The following is a 25,023-nucleotide window of genomic DNA, read 5'->3' as shown; positions in this document are numbered from 1 at the left end:
AACCCCGCAGGACCGAGTTTCTCAGCCCTGTCTCTCTCGCACGCCGCGCGGCTTCCGCCATAGCCCCCGCTTCCTCCTCGCGCGTCTGGTGCGGCGGGCTCTCTAGGCCGGCGCGTCTCTATGGCCGCAGGGGCGGCAGTTCCGCAGACTCTGTCGGCACCATGGCTCCGGCGAGAGGTGAGACCGGGCTGCCGGGCGGTCGCTAGGGGACGGCGGCGGGGGTTTGCGGGTCGGGCCGGCTATGGGGGCTGCGCCCTCCGTGCGGGGATCCGCTGCGGGCTGCACGCGCACGCACATCCGTGCAGCGAGCGAGCCGCCCGCCCGGGCGCCCGCTAGGTCTCTACGGTGAGCGAGCCTGTGGTTGGGAGCACCCGGTGTGAGGGGGCGCGCGCTGCTCCTCCTGATGGCGAGCCAGTGCGGTGGTGGCTGCCCATCAAGTTTTACCTAAGCTGGACCCAAGGCTGAGGTTTTATTCTGTAGCACCGTGGCTAAGGCAGGCCTAAACGCGGTGGCAATTTTCTATTTATTTTTAAAGCAAGGATCAACACTACTACATAGTCTCATTCTATAGGCTTCGTTGACTTAAGAGATCTTCCTGCCTCGGTTTTCCAAGCGCTGGGATTAGTGGTCTGTGCCCTCATGCCCAGCGACGACACAGATTTTTTTTTTTCACCATTTTCCCAACGAGCACTGTCTGTCTCTAAGTCTAAATAAACGTTGAACAGACATTTAAAGAATATCCTTTTGCATGGATGTGAAATTATTTATCTTTGGGGGGGGGTAATTGGCATTTAACATTAGGCGCCATATAAGTTTTGTGTGGAGGTGAATTGTTCCATTTCAGACAAGTCCTGTAGCATCTAGGAAGGGCGATTGACTAATGAACACTTAAAAGATGCCCCGGGCAAATCAGTACTGGAAAGGGTTGTTACGGTTTACAGCTTTAGACTTCTCGCTAGAACATACTTTGTTACATTTGGGTGTGTTGCTCTTTTTATCCTAATGAAATACACAGTTTCTACACCTCCTTAGAGTCATCTTAAAGATTACTTACTTGCTATTTCCTGAAATGTCTAAGCTTTCAGGTATGACAATAATAGTCCTCATAAAATGTAACTGGAAAATAAAAGTATAACTCCAGACTGACTCTTCCCACCCAGAAACAAATATCGTTGAAGGTAACAGTTTCTTGGCAAGAGGGGTGCTGGATTATTAGTGGGTCCTGGGTTTCTAGTTAATGGCTTGGTATGATTTAAATGTTTAGTAAAGTTTAAAATAGTTACGTACTATGAGTTTTTATATTACCCTGAAAGCGTTGAAATTCCTAGTAAATGAAATTTCATGCCAGAAAAATGAGGAATGGTAGAAGAAATGCTTTGATCTAATGGTAAACTGAAATGTAAGTGAAAATCATGGTTACAAGGATTGGTTTTAAGAGTTGAAATATGCTTCTAAAGTTATATTACATACCAAAGTTCTGTATGTTTTATACTGTTTACACTTAGACTTTTCTACTTTAATTAGTTATTATTTTCAAGAATTACATTTGCAGACCTTTTCATCACGGGTGTTAAAACAAAACAAAACAAAAAAACCTATGATAATGGCTTATGCCTTTTAATCCCAGCACTTAGGAGGCAGAGACATGCAGAACTGTATGAGTTCAAGGCCAGCGTGTTCTACAAAGCAGGTACTAGGCCAGCCAGAGTTACATAGAGAGACCCTGTCTCAAGGAAAGGAAAAAAAAAAAAAAAAGAGTATGTTTTCTGGAGGCAAACATCTTTAGTATTTAAACTATCTTGCTTTTTTGGCCAGGAACCTATAACATAGCCTCTTACCCCTTACAAAAAAAAAGTGACTTGAGTGTTCACTCCTTAGTTATGAGAATATTGACAATTTCAGGTCATGGATGGACATTCTTTCTGTAGAGAGCTGTTAGTCTCCACCATAGCTGCCGAACCCTACAACTGTAGGCAGGATAATTTAGGCAGATGAGCATAGCTATCTCCTAATTACACTTTATTTATGGACACCAAAATGTTAACTTATTATTTCCATGTGTCTTGAGATGGGACTTAAACATTTGTCCAACCACTCACTTGAAAGTGTAAAAGCCATTCTGAACCATCATATAAAAATATGAATGGTGTAGTTTGCTCTCTAGTGTACTGACTGATTAAATGTTATTGCTCCATATTTTTGGAGTCATAAGTTGTAGAACAATGGAAGCTTTGTAGTACTTCCGTCACTGCCCTTTACATAAGCATTGCTGATCTGGCTTATTGGACCTTTTAGGAAGGAAAGATAAATAGTCATAGGATATATTTCTTCTTCTTTATTGTACTGCTTCTTTGGTTTAATTTTAAGAATTTTCCTACAGCTTACAAGTTATGCTTTAATTCACCAGGGAGGAAATATTTATATGAAGACACCGCTTCCTTAGGTTCTTGTATAATCATATTTTAAAGTATCTGTTTGAAACACCTAATTTATTTACCTACGGTTGGGTATAATTACCTATGGCTCGGCTTCCAAAGCAGTGAACAAGAGTTAGTCCATAAGACGCCAGTCAACAGCTAGCATCCTGGAGGAGTCACTTGGCATCCTTAGGACCATGTATAACGCATGACTAAGAACAGTGTTCACAGGGGGACACTTATTACTAATTTAATGACAAAACACTAACTCTGAACACCAAGTAGATCAAATGTAACTCCATTCTCAGTAGATCTCAATGACAAGGATTAAATTCATTTATAATTAGTAAAAAAAATTGTGGGAATTGATTTTCTCATATGATTCTAACATGATACTCTAAATTTTGTCATGAAAAGAAAGCTCGAGCCTTGGGTGTTGGCAATCTGAGAGCAGGAAGCAAGAAGGGGGAAACTGGGCTCTCCAGTGACTGTAAATTTACAGAAGGTGTTGGACTGTGTTTGGCCCCTGAGTGATGACTGCTATATCCTGCATTTCAAGTTTTACAGAGGTTTTTCTAAGTACTCTGTGTTAACCAATTCACTCTCAGACAATGCAGTAAAACAAGAGGTTAGATGTAATTTGTTCTTTAATTTAGTTCTATGTTAAATGGTGTGTGTGTGTGTAAGTGTGTGTGTGTGTGTATGGTGTTGAGACAGGGTCTTAGGATATGGCCTAAGCTTGGGTTATAAAGTCACATGGATTAGACTTGGTTATAAAGTCATATGGATTATAAAGTCATGGATTAGACTGTTGTAGAGCAGTACTTTTCTAGGGACATTTTTTACATGAGTGCTGGGGTTGCATTCATTTGCCTCTGCAGTTACCTTCAGTTGCATTGTTGTCGCTCAGGTTTCTTTTCATTTTCCTTCAAAAGCATATTTAGAGGCTAGCGGAGGAGCACAGTTGCCTGGGCCTGATATATAGGGAATGAGGAAAGTGTGTGCTTTCTGACTGAAGGTAGAGCTAGTGTGTCAAGAGGGATGAAGGTGAGGTGGTGAGGAAGAAAGGCAGGAACAGCCTAGCCACACAGATACCAAACCAGCCCAGTCTGTCACTGGAATGGCAGACGAAGCCAGACAGGCCTCAAGTCCCCTTTCTAATGTCTTCAGATTCAGAATGTATTACAGTTGCTTTGATACTTTGTTTTCACAGCTTTGTACTCATAGTTATACACACGTGTGTGTGTGTGTGTGTGTGTGTGTGTATGTGTGTGTGTGTGCATGCATGCATGCATACATACATACATACATACATAATATACATAATTTTTTAAAAATAACAAACTAAGATTGGTATGCCATGTAATTGTGTAGTTGGGGGCACTAAACAGTGTCCTTGCCTAATTTGTATGGAGTTTTAAAGTCAGCAGTATTTTGTGTTTGTGTAATCGGAAAGTATTAGTTGGAAATTGAGTTTCATAAGTCATATTTAAAAAATGGTGCTAAAAGTTGGAAAGTCTTAAGGACTAACTAGTTGATTAGCACTGTGCACACACATGTATGTATGTATATGTATGTATACATGCACACACTAACATTTCCATTGCACATATTTTCCAGAGAGCGTCAGTCTGTTCTTCAAGCTCTACTGCCTGACGGTGATGACCCTGGTGGCCGCAGCTTACACCGTAGCACTGAGATACACACGGACAGCGGCCAAGGAGCTCTATTTCTCAACTACAGCCGTGTGCATCACAGAGGTTATCAAGTTACTCATAAGTGTTGGACTGTTAGCCAAGTAAGTAAAACTACTTCTACAAAGTTCAGTTCTTTTCTCTTCCAGCTACAGTATTGAAAGCTCAAGTCACATTTTTACATATTAGATTGTTCCGGAGTGGTACTTTTGTACTAGGGACAGTTTTTGTCTCCTAGGAGGTACAGTTTTGTCTATCATAATTGGCATGAACTGGCATCTGGTGGGTACAGGGCAGGAATTCTATATATCATACAGAGCCTACAACAGCCCTTTAAAACACAGGAGTGAGCTGGGTGGTGGTGGCGCACGCCTGTAATCCCAGCACTCTGGGAGGCAGAGGCAGGTGGATTTCTGAGTTCGAGGCCAGCCTGGTCTACAGAGTGAGTTCCAGGACAGCCAGGGCTACACAGAGAAACCCTATCGCAAAAACAAAAAAACAAAAAAACAAAAAATCAAATTTCTACCTAGAAAAAAAATTTTCTGGTGAGAGTTCCAAGAATTTTTAAGTCCATTAAGTAAAGAATCTCAGGAGCCAGAACTGCAGACAAACCATTACCTATAAAGACTAACCCTCTGCCACTTCAACTCTGTTGTGTCCAATATACCTCAATAGCTTTGTAACTGATCAGGAAGCATACCATATCTTTAAACTGTCCTTCAAATTATACATTTAAATACAAATAAGAGAAGGCTATAGTGGTTCTACAACTCGGATCTAAAAGCAAGTGATTCTGATTTACTCAGTGCTGATTAAATGGGTAATAAATCTTTATATAAACATTCTCAAAATGTCAAATCTATATAATTCTATAATAAATCTAAATAACTGATTAACCTCAATAAGAAGTAAACCATATCTGTAATGTACAAAAAAAGCCTACTGGTTGAAACTTGTCCACCCCATCCCACCAGACCCCACACATCCAAAGAAGACTGGTTAACCTGGCTTATACTGGTTAAAACCTACTACTGGTTTAAAACCTGTCCACCTCACCCCACCAGACCCCATACATCACCATCCAAAGAAGACTGGTTAACCTGGCTTATACTTCTACCAAAAATCACCCATTTGCTACCTAAATATAAAAATAAAAATGTATTTTATAATAAGCATCAAAATTCCTCAAAACATGCTTTATCAAAATGGTCCAAAGTGCAGCTGAGAGCCCTAAAAAGACCACACTCATGTTTACAATGGTCACAACAAGCCTGCGCTGTTTATTAATATTAGAATCAACACCTGCAAGTATGATTATGTTTAAATGCTGCAGGACCAATTGCATAAGTTCTGGGGATGGCAACAAAATTTTAGCCCATTATATCAAGTATATAGTATATACACTATATACTTGATTAACATCTTAACCAGAGTCCAAAGAACAATATTTCAATTATTTTCTCCTCTGTAAAATTAAAAAAAAAAAAAAACAAAAAAACAAAATAAAAACTACTGAGGGATCAGTTCAAGCATGATGGGTTAGTTTTAACTGTCAGTTTGATGCAATCTAGTATCGCCTGGGAAGGAGGCCTCAATGGGAGATTTTCTGGGTTAAACTGACCTGAGGGCTTATCTGTGGAAAGTCTTGATTGTGTTAATTAAGGAGAGAATATCTACCTACTGTAGGTATCACCATTCCTTCAGAAGGGGATTCTCAAGTAACCTAAATTGAAGCTTGAGAGGACAGTTGTCTCCGATATTGAAGTTTGCAAACATCATTGTATCCTGGCAACCACAAATGTATTGATCCTAGCTATTGCCCCTTATTCTGTTTCTGATAAAGGTGTAAAAGTCTGATTGCTCTCATTAAATTGTCACAGCTTAAGTTTTGCTGTGGCCCCTCCTACCAGCATGGTTTCATTCCTTCTGTGATATAGCAGGAAACTGGACAGAAACCAAATGTCTGTGAGCAGTGGCTGGCATATAGACATTGGAGAGAGAGTTCTGTGTTCTGGTGTGAAGAACTTATGTGTGAAAAATGGTAATAAAACAAGCCTAAAAACTTAGGTGAGCACAATAGTTAGTGTATCCCATACCCAGTGTCTAGCAGTGTCGAACATGTAACTAAAATTCACTAATTAGACCACATAAGCTTTGTCAAAGAATCTGTCCATGCAATCTTCCTCACATTTCTCTTTTTCTTCTTGAAGTTCTCATTTTTGGCTGAAAAAAAGTATAATTTTATATTCCAAGCAAAGTGGAAAACTATGATTAAAATCAGTAAGAATGGAGGAATCCTAAATTAAGTATAACAGAAATCACTACTTCAAATGTGTAAGAAAATTGCACTTCAGGGGAAAAGAGGACCAGTAGCACCCATCATTCAATACATCATTAGAGCAAAAGAACAACATACAGATTACTGGACGCCAGTGAGTTTGGAAGTAGAAGCCTCTTTATGGTTTATCACATGCATTTACTAGGGTGTGTGCTCATGCATGTTTCTGCGTGCCTCAGTGCTCTGTGTAAGGTAGTTCATGCCTCCACCATATGGGCCCAAGGTTCAGATTTGGGTGGCCGGACTTGGCAGTAAGCACCTTTGCCACCTGTGGAAGCATCAGGACAGCCCAGACATTTGTTTTTTCATTAATTAGTGTATTTATCTACTTTACATCCCAGTCACAGCTTCCCCTCCCTCTTCTCCTTCCAATGCCCCCTCTCACCTCGCCTCCTCCCAACCCTGCTCCCTTTCTCCTCAGGGAAGGGGAGGCCTCCAAGCATGTCAACCCTCCTTGGCCTATCAAGTTGCAGTAGAACTAGGCTCGCCTGCTACTGAGGCCACACAAGGCAGCCCAGGTGGAGGAAAGGAATCTAAGGCAGGCAGCCGAGTCAGAGACAGCCCCTGCTGTTGCTTTAGGAGTCCCACATGAAGACCCAGCTGCACAGCTGCAACATATGCGCAGAGGTCCTAGGTCCATCCTATGCATGTGTCTGGCTCAGTCTGTGAGCTCCTACAGGCCCACGTTAGCTGATTCTGCATCCTTTCTTTTGATGTTCTTGACCTCTCCGTCTCCTTCAATCCTTCCTCCCCATCTTCCACAAGATTCCTCAAACTCCACCTAATATTTCAGCCCAGAAAAATCTTAAATTTATTACCTATTTCAAGACTAACCAAATTAGTAACAGTGGTGAGGACAGCGGGAGCTAAGCTTCCCAACACTGCAGAGGGGAAAATGTGAATGATGGTGAGATGTGAACGCTGGCCGTGCTGAACACCATTCTTCTGACGTCACTGTAGGCATATGCTGTTGTTTCTGCACAGTGTGGATGTCTGCACAGGACGTACTCCTTAGCTCTGTCTGCTCAAAGAGCCTAGCTCAGCGACTGATTCGCAACCTTCCTAATATAGGATCCTTTAATACAGCTTCTCATGTTGTGTTGGCCCTAACCCTTAAAATTTTTTCATTGCTACTTCATAACTAATTTTGCTACTGTTATGAATCATAATATAAATATCTGATATGCGGGATACCTGATATCCAATCCCTGTGAAAGGGTCTCTGACCCCCCCACACACAAAGGGGCCTCAATCCACAGGTGAGAACCACTGACCCAGAAAGGCTAGTGTAGCAGCACCATTGTAATAATATCCACTTCCGGGAATCTAAATACGGGAGAGGGAAAGGTTTACAAAGGAACAAGGGATCCTTTTTTTTAAAAAACCAAAAAACTGTAAATTCAGGTCAGGATAATGAAATAAACTACTTGCAGGCTATAATCTGTTTAGTCAGTCTGTCTGCGTAGTGCTACATTCTCACATTCTGATGCTGATTGTTGGTGATGTTCCTGTTCAAAGTGGCCCCTAAATACAGTGCTAAGGTGTGTCTGAAGGCTGTATGTAATATGAAGAACATGCGCAGGTAAGCTTCATACACACAAGCGCCCTGTAAGCCAGGAGTTCAAGGCCAATTAGTCACATTTAACGAGTGTCAGCTTCTCCTTAGGGTGACGACATCACCTTCAGAAGGTGACGGTTTACTTTGAATCAAAGTTTGAGGTTTCGTTTAGCTTGGCCCCACTGCTCTGGGCTAGACAGCTCATTACGCTGGGAACGCAGGACCCCACAACTGTTCACCTTGTGGCAAGGAGGAAAGGAGAGAAAGGCAGACCAGGACCCCACAGTTACTAGAGTCAAGCTGCGGAGGAGGCCTTTAACAGACCGAAGGCTTGACCTTCAGTGAACACTGACGGTCTAACCTACAGCATGAAATAGTTTTTACAACGGAAACACACATAAAATAAGAATATGTACTGATCCATCCTGCAGCGCCTCACCAGGAAGAGCAGACAAAGGGAACAGGCTTTCCTTCTTTCTTTTCTCAGTTACATAATAGCTCCAAGCTGCTCAATAATTATCTTCACCGGGCAGTGGTGGCGCACACCTTTAATCCCAGAACTTGGGAGCAGAGGCAGGCAGATTTCTGAGTTCAAGGCCAGCCAGGTCTACAGAGTGAGTTCTAGGACAGCCATGGCTACACAGAGAAACCCTGTCTCGAAAAACCACAAAGAAAAAAAAACAACAAAAAATTATCTTCAAAGATAAAATATTGTTACTACTTTGAACACCAAGAAAAATAATCTGTTTTTTACATCTGAAAAATTATTTTAACATCATGGCAACAAATTTTCAAACAAATAAAATCAAAATGTGCATCAGCATTGTTTTTTTTTGTTGTTGTTGTTGTTGTTCAAAAAAAATCATCTCAGAAAGCTTCCTAGGAATAAATGTTTTCTGATTTTTATCCATCACAATAAAGTACCGCTGCCTGGCCTGTGTGTGTATCTGTGTGTTGTTGTCTGTATGATGCCTGTGCATCACCTGTGTGCTCAGTGCCACGGAGACCATCAACTAGGGTTACACTGAGAGCTGTAAGGTGCCATGTGTGTGCTGAGAACTGAGTCAGGGTCCTCTGCAAGAGCAGCCATCCTCTAGTCCCACAAGGTTATTCTCCCTTATGTCTGCATGTGTGTGGATGCCACCTGTGTGTGCCCACAGATGCCAGAGAAGACATAAAGCACACATCAGCAGCTGGCGTAACAGAAGGTTGTGAGCTGCCCCACATGAGCCCTGGGAACTGAATTTATGTCTTTATCCCATGGTTGGGGGTGGCGGGAAGGGGTGGAGAGGCGGGGGAGGGGGGGCGGGGAGTTGTGCTCTCTTTGTCATTATTGTTTTGTTATTTTGTTTTTGGACTTTGTGTTTCTTTTCTTTTTTGTTGTTATTGTTGTATCTTTGTTTGCTTGAGGAAATGTCTCATTATGTAGGCCTCGCTAGCTTGGAACTCTAGACAGATCAGGCTATCCTAGAACCCACAGAGACCCACTTGCTTCTTCTCCCAAGTGCTAGGAATAAAAGACTGTTCGCCACCATGCCTTTTAAGTACGGGAGTAACAACCTGTTTACCTTTGACAAATTTTTTTAAAAATTATTTTGCATTTATTTATGTAGAGTGTGTGTGTGTGTGTGTGTGTGTGTGTGTACGCACACATACACACATCAGTTCTCTTATGGATCCCAGACATTAAACTCAGATTGTCAGGCTTAGCAGCAAGCATCTTTACCCACTGGACCATCTCACCAACCACTTTTTTAAAAATTACTGGTTTTCATATGTATACAAAAAAATGGCAGCACTGAGAGTATCTGGAAATTTTTAATTTTTAATATTTTTTTCAGAATTTGCACTACTAAACCTAAATATATTTTGGTTTTTAAAATAGTTATCTAAGATAACTTGCTAAGTTATAACAAATGCTTGCTAATCTTTAGATATTGCTTTGTAAAATTTATAACATTTACAAAATTATAATTTGAGTTCTGATACATGGCAACAGATGCCTGCCGCTTCAGCACTCAGGAGGCTGAGGCAGGAGAACTGTGAGCTGTAGAAAGTTCAAAGCCAGCCTAAGATGAAAGTGGTAATAAATATAAAATAGTCTATATTCAAATTTCTGAGTTATAAATTTTCTGTCTCTTTAAGTTGGTAAACCCTGTATTTTTCCAAAAGGAATCTCAGTTGTAAGATTATATAGACTGCTATATGGAGATTGTTCTGGAATTTTAGATACTGACTTTTGTCAATGAAATGCTGCCTTATAAAGGTACAGTAAGAACTCCCAGCTGGGGCTGGAGAGATGGCTCAGCTGTTAAGAGCTCCAACTGCTCTTCCGAAGGTCCTGAGCTCAAATCCCAGCAACCACATGGTGGCTCTTGTCCATAACAAGATCTGATGCCTTCTTCTGGTGTGTCTGAAGAGAGCGACAGACATGGCGGTGCATGCCTGTGATCTCAGCACGTGGGAGGTGGAGATGGGAGGATCTTAGAGAAAGATCCTGCCTCAAAAACAAGGTTGAGGATGGAGGTCAGTGGGTCACCTGCTTAGCCTGCCCGAGACAGGCTGCAGTACCCAGCACCAGCTCGGGAGAGGCTGCGGAGTTTTCTGCCTCACCTTCATCCCTTCATCTCCCCTTTTGTTTTTGAAGAGAAACTGGCAGTCTGGGTAGATTTAAAGCTTCTTTAAGTGAAAACGTCTTGGGGAGCCCCAAGGAACTGGTGAAGTTAAGTGTGCCATCCCTGGTGTATGCTGTGCAGAACAACATGGCTTTCCTAGCTCTCAGTAATCTGGACGCAGCAGTGTATCAGGTAAGTCGAGTTAATGATACAAAATTGCTTTGTGGGACATGGTAGTGCATGCCTTTAGTTCCAGCACTGTATATCTAAATACAGCAACTAAAAATCTGGGATTTGGAGTCATTGAATTTTTTTTTTAATTATTATTATTTTTTTTTTTTGGTTTTTTTTTTTTTTTTTTGGATTTGGTTTTTTTGAGACAGGGTTTCTCTGTATAGCCCTGGCTGTCCTGGAGCTCACTCTGTAGACCAGGCTGGCCTCGAACTCAGAAATCCGCCTGCCTCTGCCTCCCAGAGTGCTGGGATTACAGGCGTGCGCCACCACAGCCTGGCTTTGAAAATTTTTTTTAATGGAGAAAGATTGTTTAATTAACCTTTCACTACACTCACAAGTATTTTTTAAAAGATTTATTATTTATTATATGTAAGTACACTGTAACTGTCTTCAGGCACACCAGAAGAGGGTATCAGATCTCATTACGGATGGTTGTGAGCCACCATGTGGTTGCTGGGATTCGAACTCAGGACCTTCAGAAGAGCAGTCAGTGCTCTTAGCTGCTGAGCCATCTCTCCAGCCCCCACAAGTATTTTCTTAATTCTGTTAATGATATGAGATAACGTTTCTGTAAAGGACTAACATTAGATGAATTTATTATCTGTTGCTTTGTAGGTGACCTATCAACTGAAGATTCCCTGCACTGCTTTATGTACTGTTTTAATGTTAAATCGAACACTCAGCAAATTACAGTGGATTTCAGTTTTCATGCTATGTGGTGGGGTCACACTGGTACAGTGGAAACCAGCCCAAGCTACAAAAGTCGTGGTAAGAGACAAAATCATATACCATAGGTAAAATAGGACACTTCTCTCACAGCACCTGTTCTGTTTCCTCCAGTCCCTCTGATGAACGTAATGTGTAATCTTACTTTTGATTTAAAATGTACTTTGCTTTATAGTTGGGGTCCCCCCTCCCCCTTAGAATTACAGTTACTGAGAATCATAATGTGGTGGTTTAAATGAGATGCCTCCCGGACACCTTGCACTTGATCAGCTGTTGCAGAAGGCTTAGGAGGTGTGGCCTTACTGGAGGAAGTGTGCTGTTGGGAGCAGGCTTTGAGGTTTTAAAAGCCAGGCAGCACCCCAGTCCAGCTCTCTGCAGCGTTAGTGCTTATGCTCAAGGTGGGAGTGCTCGGCTACTCTGCGGCGTGCCTCCTTGCTGCCTTCCCCACTGTGACAGCTGTGGACCCTCATCCTTTTAGAACTGCTGAAGCCAAAGGAAACCCACTCTTCTATTAGTTGCCTTGGTCATGATGATTTATGACAAAAATAAGAAAGTAGCTAGCATGATTGGCTTTCTGTGTCTAAGAGGAAAGTGCTAAAATATATTAGTGACAGAGGATACCCTTCAGCATATGCCTCCTGTTTTGTTTTTGGTGTTTATGGACAACAAAAATGTATTAGTAGCTTTTCTATTGCTGCGATAAAACACCATGACCAAGGAAACTTACGGAAGCATTTCTTCAGACTCACGGGTCTAGAGACCTCGAGTCCTTGATGGCGGAGTGTAGGCAGCAGCTGTAGGCAGTGTGGCTGGAGACGCTCCAACTTGAGCTCACAACTCGAACTGACATACTTCTTGCTGCAAAGCCACATTTCCCAAGTCTACCCAGGCGTGCCACCAGCAGAGGACTACTCATTCAAACATTGAGGGATTTTCATTTCAACCACCACAGAAATTAGGTCCAAACAGCTGAGGTAACTTGTCCGAAGACAGTTAATAGGAAACCTGTGACTAACACTGCAGGCTTCTCTTGATGTCATGGGGATTTCTAGATGTTTTAAGCCATCCTTTGGAAATGCTGGGTAAGGCTTTCTCCCTCACTGTCCCTCAACCTACAGTCTCTGGCAGTGTGCCCACTGTCAGTGATGGGGACGTAAGCGGAGGGGTGTTGTGACTCGGATAGGAAAGCAGTGTGAAGGACTGAGTGCTGTAATCCTCAGTCTTCATCATGTCATGGCGATGAAAATACTAATCTCCTAGGATGCCCTACTGAATGTTCAAGGGTAAGGTTGCATCCCCACTCTTCAGGTGTCCTCTCTCCCCAGGTAAACTCGCTTATGTTTGGTTTCTAGGGAGAGACTTCCCGAGCCCTGGCTTAGCACTGCCCAGTATTTGGCTTCCAGATGTATTCGTTGTTCCATAGTATGCCCTAGAGCTTGACTGTTTCCAGATCCTGCCCTGGACATATTGGATGTATCTTGGTGTCACTCCTTTGTTTCCAATACTAGAGATCCATTTGTGGGTATAGCCAATTGATATTCTATAACAACTTGTTTGACCTTGTAGGATAGCTAGTTTATACTAAACGAGCATTGACATTTAAACTCCTGTCAGATGAGAAAGTCGTCTTGTGGAAGACCTACCATGTGGAGAGGGATTTAACATACATTCATTCCTTGCCACCTTGTAACAGTGAGTTAGCATTTTGGGTAAGAATGACATTAAAAATATTTTAAGAACTTAAAAAGTTGGAGCTCAGACTCTTAGGCCTGGCTTTCCAAATTTCAGTTTCTTTTCTATTTTTGTTGTTATACTGAGATTAAAGGCTGTAACTTGAGCAATAGTCAAGAATCAGGAATCACAGACCATCATCAAAACCCTTGAGAGTCCCGAGAATGAAATGTTCTCAATTTCAACAATGATCTGATAGATAAATGAATTAAGTAACTGATTTGTGTACTGTTACCTTTGCCAAGATATTCTGCTATTCATTATGGAAGAAGACTCCTTTTGGGTCTCTTCCTCTGTCTTGTCCTCTAACATTTTGTGTATTGGTAAAACTGACTCACTATTCACCCTGTGTAAAAAGTGGAGGTTTGTTTTCTTAAATGGGGTTACAGGAAGTAAAAGGGCTTTGGAATCCAATTTTGTTTTGTTGTTATTTTATTTTTTCAGACTACATGCCTTTGAATGTGAGAGAGTAAAACAAACTGATATAGGAGCTTAAAAATCCACTTCGAAATGGTTATCTTTAGGCCCTTGAATTTTTTTTCCCCTTTTCCGGATCTTTCTTTTGACTGTTAGGTTTTCTGGCGTGGAGAGTCCGGGGGCTATACCATCTTTGGACCTCTCTTTTAGTATAGCTTTCTGTTTTTCTTGCTTACTAAAACATTTGGTTTTAAGTTTTTATGGGTCAAGTACCTGAGGGTGTCTTAACTAAATGGTTCTAGTTTGAGCTAGCTAATGCTGTAGCCAGCTGAAGGCCTGACTAAGCAGGAAGGTCTGTTTCTGTGGTGTCTGATGGTCAGGCCCAGTTGTCTTGAAAGGATAGAAAATAATACAGCCTAACTCTAATGACCCCAAGAAGTCAGAAGTTTAAAATGCTATCTCGCTTTGTTAGAAACTAGGTAAAAGATCATATTCCAGAGCCCGCCCTTTGTTTAGAGCTAGCAGAAAGGTCTTGAATAGGTGATCCTGGCCCCATAAGGTAACTGGAAATGGGCTAAGCTTATCTTGCTTCTGTAAACTGCTTACGCCATTACCCCTATGCAGGAGTTCATGCAGCTATAGACATTCAAGAAAATAGGAAACTAATTGGTCCACTGAGCCCGGGCTCTGATAATTTAAACTGATTGGCCTAAAAACTATGGAGTGGTATTTTGCGGGCTCTCCATGCTAAGAAATGATTGGTTTGTGATTCGTAGGCTTTGTCGTAAACTTACAAAAGCTGTCGCAGTTCGGCACTCTGGTCCACAATCCTCTAACCCTGCACCGTGTACGGCTGTGGAACCCAGAATTCTGGAATAAAGAAATACTCATGTTATTGTATCGAGACTGTTTCTTGAGAGTGATTTGGGTGTCGCCTTCCGGGGTGTGGGGTGCTGGGGCACCCTCGGTTTTTTGGGGGTCTTACAGTCTATTCAGCTAGGATGGGATTTTTAAAATCAGATTATTTGAATTGAGAAAACCTATCTTAAATATGGATTGCTACCTTCTGGTTGCAACCCAGGGAAAAGGGAAAAAGGAAACTTTGGTTTTGCCTGCTTGCTGTCACTTCTATTGGCAAGTTCACCTATCCTGTTGCTTCCAGGATTTCAGCGTCAGATTAAAACTGCTGAGACATCCAGTCTCGTGACTGAGCAGCTACTAGATTCTTGGCCTCTCCAGTCCAGACCGATGCTTTGGTTCAGGGGAGAAGCAGAGATTAAAATTAACAATTAGGTCAACTATGTAAAACTCTGTGTTCAAGAAATGCTTTCATCTTAAATGCTTTGGTTAATTTGAAAATTGGTCTTTTCATTTTGTTTGCTCTTGTATCATTCTTATATAACAGTTATATCCGATATGGGATGTGCTTTTAGTAGAAGTATAATGTGGACTTTTTGTTGTAAAGACAAGATCTTACTATACCTACCCCGGCTGCCTCCTGCCTGAGTGCTGGGATTAAGCCGTGTCCTACTAGGCCTGGCTGCATGCATATTTGTAGTCATCTGTTTGGATTAGGGGATTAGTTCAGTTTGCACTTACTAAAAATAACTTTTAAAAACTTACAATTGCAGGTAGCGCAGAATCCATTATTAGGCTTTGGCGCTATAGCTATTGCTGTATTATGCTCTGGATTTGCAGGTAAGTTGTAAAAAGCACTGTTTTATCTTGTAACTTTCTTTAAAAAAGATTGAGCTATAAAAACTGGGTCTCATTTCCTTGGTTTATCCTAACAAGTGTTTGTTTGTTTGTTTGTTTGTTTGTTTCTGAGACAGGGTTTCTCTGTGTAGTCCTGGCTGTCCTGGAACTCACTCTGTAGACCAGGCTGGCTCGCACTCAGAGTTGATCTCTGCCTCCCGAGTGCTGAGATCAAAGGCACGCGCCACTACCGCCCAGCTGCTTGTCCTAACACTTTTATTCCCATTAAGGTTTTGACTTCTTTCTTATTTTGTTTGGTGTCAGCTATTTCCCTCCAGTAAATATATGACTTGATTTAACTTAGTTCAGACTTCAGAATTGCAGTCATTTAAGAATATCCTGTCATTCTTGACCATCGTGGTTTAGCCAAGAACTCAGTTAATGGACTCTGACTTTGAAGGGAATTGACCTTCAGGAAGGTCACCACAAGTACGTCCCAGTTCCCAAAGTTCACTGTTTTCAAGCTTGTCTCTGCTGCTGTAGGCCATTATTACACCAGCTCAGAGTGTCTTTTACCTATAACCTCAAGTTCTTCCTTTGCTTCAACAGACTAGGAGCTATGGAATAGAGAGAGGAGGTGGGTGAAGTGTACCTTAGCAAGCATAATATCAAAGAAGAACAGCCCAAAACATCAAGAAAACAGGAAAGTATGGAGTCATTTAGGGACAATCATTCCTCTAACGAATTAAGAAAAGATAAGAAATATGTAAGAATGAAATGTGTTGCAGAAGGTATGAAACTCAAGAGCTCTTTTTAGTAAAGAATATATTAGTGATATTTGTATATCTCTTTATTTCTACCTATTTCAAGAGTGACTTTTTCTTTTCTACTAGGAAAGCAGGAAGGCTATAGAAATAAAATACTGTTTGAAATAAGATGTTTTATAGGAGAAGAGAAAATGCTGACTTTAGAAATATACTTAATTAACCATAGTACAAGGATCAACTTTTATTCTTAAAAAATCAACCAATTAGAAACAAAAATTTTAATTACTGAAAAAATATTCTTTTGATTTTCAGAAATATTTTTGAGCAACTGAGGAAACAGAAGGTGGCTTAATAGTTTTCCTGTACTTAAGTACCAACAGATCACGGATCAGTTTCATGCTGTTTCCAGATAGAAAGTCTAAGTGGGAATTATAATATCTATTTTATATTTGTTCCTATTGTCTGATCTTTCCAACGCAGTCTCATTACTATCAATCGTATTGTTGGGCATGGTAGCAGGGCCTGGGAGGTAAAGCAGGCAGATTCAAAGCCTGGTCTACATAGTGAGTTCTGGGCCAGCCAGGGCCACATGGTGAGATCATGCCTCAAAATAAAGATTAATATAGAAATCTGACTTTTAATTATACCTTTTAGTTGGTAAATAACAGTTCCCACGACTCTACCTGATAAAATGTCTTTAGATAAAATCTCCAACATCGCTGTTTTCCAAATTTAAAACTTGAAATAGTAGTATGTGACTTTTTAGGGGCACAGAAGGTTTTTACTCCCTTTTCTCTGAGAAGAAACAATCTGTGTCCCACCTGTATCCCCAGGAGACATGCACATACACACAAACGTGACACCGTCTGTAGACACACTTCAGGGATGGCGGCTTTACTCACAAAGTTGTGTTTCACCTTATTTTGGTTACATCATTGAAAAGACACGAGCTGAGTGATTACGTAGCTTTGCACAGTAAGGCACATTCATTCTACAGATATTAAAGGGGCGTGAGTAGGATAACTCTCTAATAGTGTAGCTTACAGATGGTCACAGCCAACCTTTTATTGGCATTAAGGCATAGAGCAATTTGGTGAAGGGGAAAAACTGCTCTTGATTGCCTAACAACCTTTTGTCAAAAGTAGCTTACAAAGTTTCCTCTTAATTATTAATCTATATGCTTTCTAAAAGCAAATTGGTAATGTTCAATATATCATGTCATAAACTATAGAATAAGTGTGTATTTAACTAATGTTAAGAATATTCCCCAAATAATGCTCTGGGGCATGTGCTAAACAGAAGATTATTAGTTCATTTAATATTTCCGTGTCCATTTCTTTTCTTCCAGGAGTTTATTTTGAAAAAGTTTTAAAGAGTTCAGACACTTCCCTTTGGGTGAGAAACATTCAGATGTATCTGTCAGGGATTGCTGTGACGTTAGCTGGTACCTACTTGTCAGATGGAGCTGAAATTAAAGAAAAAGGATTCTTCTATGGCTACACATATTATGTCTGGTTTGTTATCTGTAAGTATCCAGGAATAAAAGGTCTCAGTGGATTTTGGTTTTTATTTTAATTTTTAAGTTAGATATCTGATCTTAGCATTTTGGAGTTATTCTTCCAATACCTGAATACCACTTTGGAATATATAACTTTGTTTTTTATTGACATGCTTTCCAAAAGAAACTTTACCTTCACAATGAAAAGAATCTAATTAATATATTAGTAGTAAGTGTATGTAATTTAGTAGTGGTGCACACAGTCTTGGGTTTTTTTGGTTTTTTTTTTTTTGGTTTTTTTGGATTTGGTTTTTTCTGAGACAGGGTTTCTCTGTATAGCCCTGGCTGTCCTGGAACTCACTCTGTAGACCAGGCTGGCCTTGAACTCGGAAATCCACCTGCCTCTGCCTTCAAAGTGCTGGGATTACAGGCGTGCGCCACCACCACCCGGCTGCACACAGTCTTTTAAGCATTTGAGAAACAGTATCATATACTCAGCTTTAGTACAATTTCTCAGATGTCTGCTTCTGAAGGGAATGAGTCATCTGGGAGTGAAAACTATCTCAACACTATAGAATGCTTTAATTATTTTAGTGTTAAGACTTTATTCTTTTTCTGTGTTGCAAGTCCTTGCTAGTGTGGGAGGCCTGTACACGTCGGTTGTGGTGAAGTACACTGACAACATCATGAAAGGTTTCTCCGCGGCCGCAGCCATTGTTCTTTCTACCATTGCTTCAGTCATACTGTTTGGATTACAGATAAGTATGTCACCATTTGAGTAAATTGTAGCAAGGAAGAACCTCTCACTTGATGGTCTCTTTTAATTCTCATTAAAAGAATCCTAATTTTGTTAAAATTTCTTCTATAGTTTGCAGCTTTGTCAAATGTAGCTTGTGAAGGTGGTTAAACAGCACTCCTGTGTCCTAGAGCGTAAGTCTGAAGGTACTTGTTCTTGGCAATGTTGAGAGGGCCACACTCTTGTTATTAAACAGCTAAGACCATTTTCCTCTAAGTAGTAAAATACAGGATGCCTGAGTGTACATTTGGTCCCATGTAACTATGGTTTCTGCATCTGTGGTTACAATCATGATTAGAAAATATTAGGTAGAGACTATATGTCTGACTATGAGTAAATTTGTCATAGTTACTCAGGTATATAAATACATTATATAGTATATACATTATAGTAGATATTTTAAGTAACCTGTGTATGACTTGTAGGGAAAGGTATGCATGTATAGGTTATATACAATGCTGTGCTGTTTTTATATGTGAGACATGGAGATCTTAGTTTGAGGGGAGTGCTAGGACCAATCCTTATGGATCTTCGGGGAGCACTGTGGCATGATTAGGTACTCAGAGAAAGAATTCTTCTCAGTAGTAGCGCTAACGTATGTAGGCCTATTTTGAAGCTTCCTTTCATTTCTACTTTTGTAAAAGTATCTTTTATTCACCTGGTGTAACTGTCATCTCTGAGGCTTACTGCCTCTGTCTGCTAACCTAGGCCTAGTCCTGGAAGCTTCTAGCTTCTGTACAATCTTATCTAGGCCTAGAATGTTTTCAGCCTCTGAGACTTATTGCTGAATAAGCTCACCCTTTCTAGCTCTTTCTGAATCTGGCTAGCTGGTCAGATTCAAGCCGACTCTCTCCAAGCTGACTGAGTCACTCTGGATTCTCTCTCAGCCTCTGACTTTTTGTTGTGCTTGGCCTCAAACTAACTCTGGCAATCTGTTCTTATCTTCTGGTTCCTTCTCATTTTTCATCTGTGTCTAGTTTTTTCTCTCTTCAGCCTGTCTCTGTAAAACTCTCCTGGTAAAACTGCCTGCCCACAACCCCTCACTCTCCCTCTGTGCTGCCACTTAAGTAGCTTCCCTTTCCTCTGTCATATTTTATTCTATCAAATCTTTCTCTGGTTCCTCACTTTGCCTGCCACTCAATTAGACGTCATGGTCAAATAATGGCTGCTTCCTTCTACAAACTAACTTTACCTTCAATGTTAGTAATCAAAGTGTGTACTGAAGCTAAACCACACCACAACTAGAAACAGTAAACAATACAAACTTGGGGTTCACAGTGTGATCAAATATGCTGCAACATTTCCCTCTTTTTGTCTAAATAAGAAGGGAAGATTTTAAAATCTAACAGTATAACTATTACAGCAGAAACCATGATCAGTACACAGACTTCACATTCTGAATGTCCTGGGCATCCATTGATGTGATGACCTTCCTAACTGCAGTGCCGATCGTCTCTCCTTCAGCAGCAGTCTGTTGCAGCAGCAAGGCTTTGCCGTCCGTCAGTCTTTTCTCCCTATCTGTCCTTTTTCAGCCAGTTTGTTTAGCCGTCCTCATGCTTGGAGGGTCAGCTTTCTGCATCGTCTCATTGCTGTCTTTCTGTGTACTTGAATTTTTAATCATTTCCTGACTTCCATGCTGATGTTAAAACGTCTTTAAAGTGTACAAGTTTATCTAATCCATCAGTTTTTTCTATAATCTGATGTCTTTCACCTAATCTTATTCCCCCTTTCTGTTTATCAGTGTACAGTTAGATCTTTATGAATCTACATATATTCTAGACAGTTAGGCATTCCAGTCCCAAGACCAGCTCTAAGCCTAAAAACTAGGCTTTTTACCAAGTGTCAGTGGGCTGGCTATCTTGAGCCTCAATTTCATTCAGTACCATAGGTTCAAACCTAAGCATTTCCTGTTCTCCTACTTTTTCTGTCTCTTATCTTTTAAGCCTTTGTATTATCATGGCTATTCTTTCAACTTTTTGTGGAGAGGAAATATATCAAGAATGTAATTGAAAATAGGGAGGGGTTTATTATGGTGGTCACAATTGCAAAGAGTACTGTGATGGTTTTTTCAAGTAGCGTTTCTATCCCCTCAAGTCCTACTCTTGATCTCAAGGGACCTGCAGTGGAGTTTCCTATTTTTTAGTGCAAGAAGGGTCTGTCTATATAATTAAGCCTGTCTTCTATGGTGGCCTACTATGACTCACTGTCTAGGGCTCCCGCCAGTTTGGAGTCTGCTGAGTGTCTTTGTGTATCCTGCCAAAGCGCAAAAACTGATGCTTCCTTTGGAGATGATCGCAGGCAGATGTCCCCTCTGCAGTGTTCTGTCAGGTGGTTCCTGTCCTCTGCAGTGTTTCTTCTGCTTTCTATAACGTTGGTGAGCTTTTTCTTTTCTAATCATAATGGGTGCAATTTTTTTTTTTAAAACAAAATCCCAATCATTCAATTTTACCATTGAAGACTTGGGAGCCAGATGCTAGGGTGAAGAGAAAGGCAGAGAAAGCACCCAGCCAACCTTCCTCCTCAGCCAACGTCACAGAAGGAAAAGAATGCGTTCTCCACCCTGTCTTTAACCCTTCAAATTGAATGTCCCTCCTTTCCTCCTGACTTGTTCCCACTCTATGGTTTTCCTATGTTCACTCCTTGTGACCTGGCTGCTTCTTTGCCTCCTGACCTGTGGTAGACTACTGAATCTTGTTCACAATAAACAGAAAGTTCTTGGTTTAAAGGTGTGTCCTAGGGCTGAGGCTCGTCACAACAACCCAGGTGTTTGGGGTTCACAGTATGATAAGATACCCTGCAACACATTTTAACTTCTATCATACTGTTCTGGACTTAGGTGTGCACTAGTTTACAGTGACATAGTGGCATCATTGCCTGGCTAATCCCTGTAGTCTTTTCTCCCTAGCTGTCATATATATCTAGCTTTTTAATTACTTAAGGAACAATAATGTCCTACTGTTTCAAGTTGGTTTTAAGCTATGTAGTAATTATTTTTTTCATCAACCAATTATTATACTATAAACTACTAAGGAAAAGTCTGCTAAATGTTTATATTATATAAAAGGAAAAAACTGTCCTGTATTACATTTCATTTCAGAATTGACTCATCTTATAAGTAGAAGCATTAGTAGTATTGTAGAAAACCATTTTATAGAATGATTTAAATCTTGCCTGTTGTAATTATTAGCAGCAGCCTTGGGGAAATCATAGAATAGTGTCTCACGCTTGCTCTGTCAAATGTGAGTAATGCCACAGGTCTCCTGGGCTTGTCAGTTTTGGTTAGAGAAGTCTTTAGCAAATGACAAAGAAGTTGTACAAGTCCAAGCATGTAGCATTCTAGCTGTTCTTTTAGATGTTTATCCACCTGATTTGTGTAACCTTTCAACAGTAGTTCTAACACATCCTTATATTTAACATAGCTTTGTGTCTTTGCTCTTGAGAAAAACTTGGGACCAATATAAACTGTTTCTGTCTTAGCTGTCTTTCAGGTAACTGTTGAGGTATTAAGATGTAAACTACCTCACACTTTGAATTCATAGCTGGTCTTTTTTACTAGGTGGACGAAAACTCTATCTTGATGCCATTTCTTTCCATGCCCGTTAGGGGGTGGAGGCTGTCTGTCTCATGTAGCTCACACTGGCCTCAGACTCACTGTGTAGCTAGTTACCTTGAACCCGCCTGCCTTGCTGTCCACATGCCAGTTTCTAAAGCTCTTAATACTGGGCCCTGTGGTACAGTTCATATGCATAGTGTGCTTCTAAGTCACATGTAGAGCTGTGGCATCAGGACTCACTTACACACTGCTTACATGTTTAGTTCATACAAGGGTTTTACTATTGTTTGTTTTTGTTTCTTTTTGGCGTGCTAACGCTGGATGTCCCAGTCAGCCACTCCCTTCTTTTCTAAGTAGGCCCACGCTGATTTGGCTAGACTAGCTGTCCCAGCGCCCTGAGGATGTGCATCACGGCGCCCATTGTATGTGAGTGCTGCGGAGTCCTCAGGCTTGTGCAGCTGGTGTGCTAGCCTTCACACACATTTTGTGTATCCTAATTTTCAGGAGTAACGGAAAGAGTCAAATGTAGCGGGAAACGTATTGATCACCTTATCACCTATCCAGAAATTTTCAGAGGTTTGAATCACTGGTTTTTGAAAGCTGAATTGTGTGACTGTCTTTTATACTAAGTTTTCTGGGATCATAACTAAACCACATTATGTTGCATTTTATTTTCTATTCATATATACATATTACATTTACCTATTCCCTTTAATTATAAATCGTATAGGGGAACTAATATATATATATATCCCTTTGTTGTATCAGTCCAAAACAAGCTTCATTATGTTTTTGAAAAGTATGTTACCATTCCCTTGATATTTATCTTTTTCCTTAAAATAGACAACTTTTCTAAAACAGCACTCATGCAACCTGGTGGGCAAACCCACAGTGACAAAGATTTTAGGACCAAGGAGATGGCTCCTCAGAGAAGTGCTTGTAAGGCAGGCATGAGGACCTGAATCCCTCCAACTTGCATACAGATGCCCAGTAGTGGTACATGCTTGCAGTGCACCGAGATGGGAACTCGGGTCTCTGGGGTTTGTTGGCTACCTGGTCTAACCTAATTGGTGGGCTCTGGGCTACTAAGAGACCACCATCTAAAGAGAGATGGGTGGCATTCTTAAGGATGATACCCAGGGTTGTCTTTTGGGTATGTGTGTATATGTATATGTGCACATGTGAGCCCTACACAAATTCACCATTTTTTTATATTTTTTTTATTCGATATATTTTTATTTACATTTCAAATGATTTCCCTTTTTCAGGCCCCCCACTCCCTGAAAGTCGCATAAGCCCCCTTCCCTCCACCTGTTCTCCCATCCACCCCGTCCCACTTCCCTGTTCTGGTTTTGCCCTATACTGCTACACTGAGGCTTTCCAGAACCAGGGGCCACTCCTCCATTCTTCTTGTACCTCTTTTGGTGTGTGGATTATGTTTTGAGTATTCCAATTTTCTAGGCTAATATCCACTTATTAGTGAGTGCATACCATGATTGATCTTTGAGACTGGGTTACCTCACTTAGTTTGATGTTCTCCAACTCCATCCATTTGTCTAAGAATTTCATGAATTCATTGTTTCTAATGGCTGAATAGTGTGTGTATATATATATATATATACTCCATTGTGCATATATACCACATTTTTTTGCATCCATTCTTCCATTGAGGGATACCTGTGTTCTTTCCAGGTTCTGGCAATTATAAATAAGGATGCTATGAAAATAGTGGAGCATGTGTCCTTATTACCTGCTGGGGAATCCTCTGGGTATATGCCCAGGAGTGGTATAGCAGGATCTTCCAGAAGTGAGGTGTCCAGTTTTCTGAGGAACCGCCAGACTGATTTCCAGAGTGGTTGTACCAGTTTGCAACCCCACCAGCAGTGGAGGAGTGTTCCTCTTTCTCCACATCCTCGCCAGCACCTGCTGTCTCCTGAATTTTTAATCTTAGCCATTCTGACTGGTGTAAGATGAAATCTCAGGGTTGTTTTTTTTCTTCTTCTCTTTTCAGCACTTTCATTCGCACTGGGAGCTCTTCTTGTGTGTGTTTCCATATATCTCTATGGGTTACCCAGACAAGACACTACGTCCATTCAACAAGAAACAACTTCAAAAGAGAGAATCATTGGTGTGTGATTTGAATCTCAAGATATTCCTCTAAGAACTAAACTGTTGATAATAAATCAGAGCCTTAAGTCAACCCCAGATGGTAGCTTAAACAATGTCAACAGATTAAATGTATGACACAAGACTCAAGAAGAAAACTCTGAATGAAATGCTAAAACATTTAATTTGGGTGTGTTTGGTGTCAAGTTATATTATTTCAGAATGAAGGACTTCATATGAGAGAGAGAGAGGAGAGAGAGAGAGAGATCAATCTTGTATACAGAGCATGGAGGTGCCATGCTAACTGTGTGTGTGTGTGTGTGTGTACACGCGTGTGTGGTGTACACAGAACATGGAGGTAACGATGCAGGATCATAGCATCAAGTGAAGAAACTACAATATTCACTCAACAAGGTTTAAGACAGTGTCTGAGGGTTAAAGTGCCAAAGCCATTTCTGTCCTCACTGCTCTCTTGTTGAGGTACTGGGAGAGGACGGTTAGCCTTCTCCAGCCCATGGATAGCACTTTGTCCCCACAGCAGTAAAAGATCTAGCTTCTCCTATCAGAGTGACGAAGGAGTAAGGCTGGAGAACACGCCTCAGTGTGTGGCTTCTGCACCGGGATCTACTTCACAGCTCAGACGCTGACTTCTGGGGATGACTGACAACTTCACTGATGTATTTGTGCCATCTACTGTCTGGTTCCCATCCCTTTGCTGACAGCTGATATACTTTTCAGAAAATTTTATAAGCCGCTTTTATACTTTCTTTTTTATAAAGTATGGTTACCTGTTGGGCTCTCAATTTGTGACTTTCAGTGATTTTAAAATATTTCTATAATGTTAATGGGGAAATCCAGCAATAAACTTATTTATATCA

General features: G+C 40.9%; 1 protein-coding gene across 1 annotated transcript; it reads left to right on the top strand.

Moving 5' to 3' along the window:
- On the top strand, positions 1 to 25,023 carry Slc35a1 (solute carrier family 35 member A1). The gene is made up of 8 exons (XM_052176226.1): positions 1 to 177; positions 4,038 to 4,215; positions 10,655 to 10,814; positions 11,472 to 11,624; positions 15,362 to 15,428; positions 17,541 to 17,717; positions 18,318 to 18,452; positions 24,051 to 25,023. Exons 1-8 carry the CDS (start codon positions 162 to 164, stop codon positions 24,173 to 24,175), a joined length of 1,011 nt encoding a protein of 336 aa, XP_052032186.1. The 5' UTR covers positions 1 to 161; the 3' UTR covers positions 24,176 to 25,023.

The sequence above is a fragment of the Apodemus sylvaticus genome, chromosome 3, assembly GCF_947179515.1.
Source record: "Apodemus sylvaticus chromosome 3, mApoSyl1.1, whole genome shotgun sequence".
NCBI lineage: Eukaryota > Metazoa > Chordata > Mammalia > Rodentia > Muridae > Apodemus > Apodemus sylvaticus.
The sequence above is the reverse complement of the archived record's forward strand: the minus strand, read 5'-3'. Positions and strand labels throughout refer to the sequence as shown.

Excerpts from the sequence above, each read along its gene's own strand:
- Slc35a1 (XM_052176226.1), top strand. Across the intron at positions 4,216-10,654 it reads AGTGTTGGACTGTTAGCCAA|AGAAACTGGCAGTCTGGGTA; the intron begins GTAAGTAAAACT and ends TTGTTTTTGAAG. Across the intron at positions 18,453-24,050 it reads ACTGTTTGGATTACAGATAA|CACTTTCATTCGCACTGGGA; the intron begins GTATGTCACCAT and ends TTCTCTTTTCAG.